Source organism: Tasmannia lanceolata, unplaced genomic scaffold, assembly GCF_043159265.1.
Source record: "Tasmannia lanceolata isolate RefF3 unplaced genomic scaffold, GAP_Taslan_0.1 ptg000025l, whole genome shotgun sequence".
Lineage (NCBI taxonomy): Eukaryota > Viridiplantae > Streptophyta > Magnoliopsida > Canellales > Winteraceae > Tasmannia > Tasmannia lanceolata.
The window spans coordinates 11,718,363-11,722,979 of NW_027518702.1; the positions used below are offsets into that span (position 1 = coordinate 11,718,363).

At 37.6% G+C, this 4,617-nt stretch overlaps 1 protein-coding gene across 1 annotated transcript; it reads left to right on the forward strand.

Annotated features, from left to right (window-relative positions):
- Positions 1-332: 332 nt before the first annotated feature.
- Positions 333-4,269, forward strand: LOC143858105 (LRR receptor-like serine/threonine-protein kinase EFR). The gene is made up of 2 exons (XM_077368724.1): positions 333-3,060; positions 3,708-4,269. The coding sequence occupies exons 1-2, from the start codon at positions 354-356 to the stop codon at positions 4,076-4,078; spliced, it is 3,078 nt and encodes a 1,025-aa protein (XP_077224839.1). The 5' UTR covers positions 333-353; the 3' UTR covers positions 4,079-4,269.
- Positions 4,270-4,617: the final 348 nt, after the last annotated feature.

Here is a 4,617-nt window from a genome sequence, read left to right on the forward strand (position 1 = left end):
AGTATGTTCAGGGTGGAACATATGGCACACCGACCATGCATTAATTAATTAGAGTTTGGTAATTAGTCATTACGATCAGAATTCCTAACTCTCTCTCTCTCTCTCTCTCTCTCTCTCTCTCTCTCTCTCTCTCTCTCTCTCTGGAGACATAAAATCAAAGTCTATTTTGATTGCTTTTTTCAATTGTTTCTTTTCTAAAGTATATTCAGGGTGGTACATGTGACACATGGAACATACATAAAATCAAAGTCCATGACCAGATAGGCATAGATTATAAATGCATGATCAGGGTTAGAAGGTTATGTATCTCTACTTAGCTCTTAGGTTTCTGATTTTTCTAATTCTCTAATCCCATGGAGTTGGCCCAAATGAGCTATCTATATAGAGTTTTCTGCTCATTTTTTCTCCTCGTCACATTTTCCATCAACACCAACTTCTTCTTAACATCGGAATCAGCCACCACCACATCATTACTAGCAAATGAGAGTGATCGTCTTGCTCTTCTATCCTTCAAGAATCAAATACAAGCAGGTCCACTATCTATCTTGATGTCATGGAATGATTCTCTTCATTTCTGCAACTGGTATGGAGTTAAATGCGATCGCCAAAATCATCGGGTCACCTCGTTGGAGCTTGTAGGTCTGAATTTGGCAGGACCCATGTCTCCCTCCATAGCAAATCTCACTTTCCTCATGAAACTTAACCTCCGAAACAACCATTTGCATGGAGAAATTCCCCAAGAAATTGGCCGTCTGACCCGGCTGCATACTCTCAATTTGAGTATGAATTCATTCCAAGGTGAGATTCCAATTAACTTTACCCATTGCACTAGACTCAAGACCATAGACTTAAATCACAATAAGCTTGTTGGAAAAATTCCCGGCGAGATTCTTACCTCTTTTTCGAAGCTCCAGATATTGTATCTAGGGCATAACAATCTCACTGGAAGCATCCCACCTTCGATTCGAAACCTTTCATCGCTCACCGATCTTTATTTATCCTGCAACTTTTTGGAGGGAGAAATTCCAAATGAGTTAGGCCGAATTGCTGGCTTAGAATTCTTTCAAATCAGTAGGAATAGATTGTCTGGTATGATTCCTCCTGCCATTTACAATATGTCGTCGTTACTACTTCTCGAGGTAATTGGGAACCAATTGTATGGAGAGCTTCCACCTGACATGGGTCTCACTCTCTCTGGCCTTCAATTTCTTTATGTTGGAGAGAACCAATTTACAGGGCCCATACCACTTTCATTATCCAATGCTTCTACACTCATAGAACTCTATTTTTTCGAGAATAATTTTGGTGGGTCGGTTCCTTCGGATCTTAGCAAATTACAGGATCTTCGTCATTTAAATTTAGGCCGAAATCAACTCGGAACAGATGATAGTGATGACTTGAGTTTTCTTACATCTTTGACAAACTGTAGTAATCTAGAGTCTTTAAATCTAGTGTTCAATCAACTGAAAGGTGTATTGCCCAGCTCCTTAGCTAACCTCTCGATCGAGTTATCGCAACTATTTTTAGGAGGAAATCATATATTTGGAAGAATCCCTAGAGGTATCGAGAATCTTATCAACTTAAATGTACTGGGTATGCATAAGAACTTGTTCAGTGGTACAATCCCTTTAGGAATTGGAAAACTTAACAAGTTAGAGGGATTGGACTTGTCAGGAAATAGACTTTCTGGGCAAATTCCATCTTCCATTGGCAATCTCACTCAATTGAATGAGCTCTTTTTATCCGAAAATCATTTACAAGGAAATATCCCTTCCACCCTTGGAAATTTTCAATATCTCGAAGTATTTGATGTTTCCAAGAACAACCTTAGTGGTTCCATACCCACACAAGTTCTTAGCATTTCCTCCCTATCAAATTCCCTCAACTTATCCCACAATTCTTTCACCGGACCTCTTCGCTTCGAAATAGAGTTGAAATTGCTTCAGAGATTAGATGTTTCCGATAACGTATTGACAGGAGAGATTCCATCGATGCTAGGTAATTTTCTTAGTTTGGAAGAGCTTTTTATGGGTGGTAACTTCTTTCAAGGAAGCATTCCTCAATCAATGAGAAATTTAGAAGGTATCATGAATCTAGATCTTTCACGCAATAACTTGTCTGGGCAGATCCCAAAATATTTCGAGAAGTTTACTAAGCTGCACTACCTAAATCTATCTTTTAATGATCTGGAGGGTGAAGTACCGAAAGAAGGGATATTTGGAAATACAAGTGCAATTTCAATTCTCGAAAACAACAAGCTCTGTGGAGGTATCCAGAAATTGAATTTGCCCGTCTGCCCCAACCAAGCTACTAAGAAACATAGAAGATCTCTTGTACTCAGGGTAATACTTCCAGTGACCAGTGCAGTTGTGTGTTTAATTTTAATCATTTGTTCTTTTGTGGCTCTTTATTGGATAAAAAAGTCCAGGAAGAGAACTTTTCCTACTACTTTCATGGGGGATCATCACTTAAAAGTTTCTTATGCTGAGCTCCTTAGTGCAACTGATGGTTTCTCTTCTACCAATTTGATTGGGTCGGGAGGTTTTGGTTCTGTGTATAAAGGGACTCTAGACCCCAACAAAACAACTGTTGCAGTGAAAGTAATCGACCTTCAACGAGACGGAGCTTCCCAGAGTTTTATGGCAGAATGCAAAGCCATGAAAAACATCCGGCATCGCAATCTTGTTAAGATTATTACTACTTGCTCAAGCATCGATTTTAAAGGCAATGATTTTAAGGCTCTAGTTTTCAACTACATGCCTAATGGAAGTCTTGAAATGTGGTTGCATCCTAACGGAGGAGGGAGGCATTTGACACTCATTGAAAGGGTAAGCATAGCCATTGATGTGGCTTCGGCATTGGATTATCTTCACCACCATTGTCAACCACCAATAGTTCATCATGATCTAAAACCGAATAATGTTCTTATTGACGAAGACATGAATGCCCATGTGGGTGATTTCGGGTTAGCATCATTACTCACGGAAGCCTCTAATAATTTCTCCAGAAATCAAAATAGCTCAGCAGGGATGAAGGGATCTATTGGATATCTTGCTCCAGGTAATACCTTAATCAATTCTCTTATTCATGAAATGTCATATAATGTTTTTGTTAGTTCTGAATTTTCTAAATACCATGATATTTATTAGCGTAAATCTTTATACATCCATAACACACATTTACCACTTCTCAAATACAATGCATTAATATCTTCTCTAGTGAATTGATAAAAATTTTACTTAATATAATTCATTTCCCCATTAAGATTTGCAATTGATATTTGTGTTGATCCAAATTCATGTGAAACTTAGTGGTGCAGAATTAATAACTCGTTCTTTCCTTTGTCTATCAAAATCAAATTTCTATTCTTCTCTCTTTTTTTTAATAAAAGTCTCCTTATTGTGAAACAACCAATTACTCAAAAAGCTTAAGCTTTAGAGTTGGTGTTACTTAATCATTCATACTTCAACACTCCCCCTCACATGCGGCCCCTCCTTTTTGGGTTGACTGTACAAGTAGATTTTTAACATCATGGAGTTGTTGGATTTTGAAACCAGGACCTGCCGAGAGGCAGTAGCTCTGATAACATGTGAAACAACCAATTACTTCAATAGCTTAAGCTGTTAGAGTTGGTGTTATTTAATCATTTATACTTTAACACTTATTTTACTAATGTTCTATAAAAAATGTGAGTTTACAAATGGCAGAGTACGGAATGGGCAGCAAGGCTTCTATATATGGAGACATGTACAGTTATGGGATCCTTCTGTTGGAGATGATCACAGGAACGAGACCTACTGATGACATGTTTCATGAAAATCTAAGTCTTCACCAATTTGCAAAGATGGCGCTACCCAAACGAGTGACGGATATTACAGATGCCCAACTACTCTTAGGAGAAATTGAAGCTATTGGCGAGGACACAAATCATAACAATATGAGAAGTAGACTGCATGAGTGCTTGGTTTCTCTGGTCAGAATTGGTGTATCGTGTTCTGAAAACTTTCCAAAAGAAAGAATGGAGATGAGGAATGTTTTGATTGCACTGAATGAGATCAAAGGCTTATTACCAAGATAGACAAAACGTACAGGGCCCAATTCTTAGTTATAGATTCTTCTTACCTCGGTATAAATACAGATATCTCATGGCAAGGAAGATTTGTGTTGGAATAAAATATCATATCATATGTATTCACTACAATGTCATAAATCTTATGGCAAGGAAGATTTGTATTAGAATATGTAAATCTAAATATCATATCTTGAATAGTAGAGACCATCTTAGTCCAATGCTGAATACCCATTACTACTAGTCCACAACGTCTTGATACAAACTCTTAGTGTACTTCTAAAAATGCTACTGATATTCAGTGTTGAAGAAAACAATAAAAAACAAGAAGCAAAAACGAAAAACTGACAAACCACAAAAAGGGAGAGGGAGAGTAACTTGAATATAAGATTCAAAACATTGAGAATTTATATGATGGGTGGCCGTGAAAACACGTGAAGTCTAAAAAAAGTAGGTACAGCCCACTTCTTTTGATAATCCAAACCGTTCATTTGCTTGGGCACAACGTAAATAGGTTGTGTCCAAAAAAATATTTCCATAGGATGATC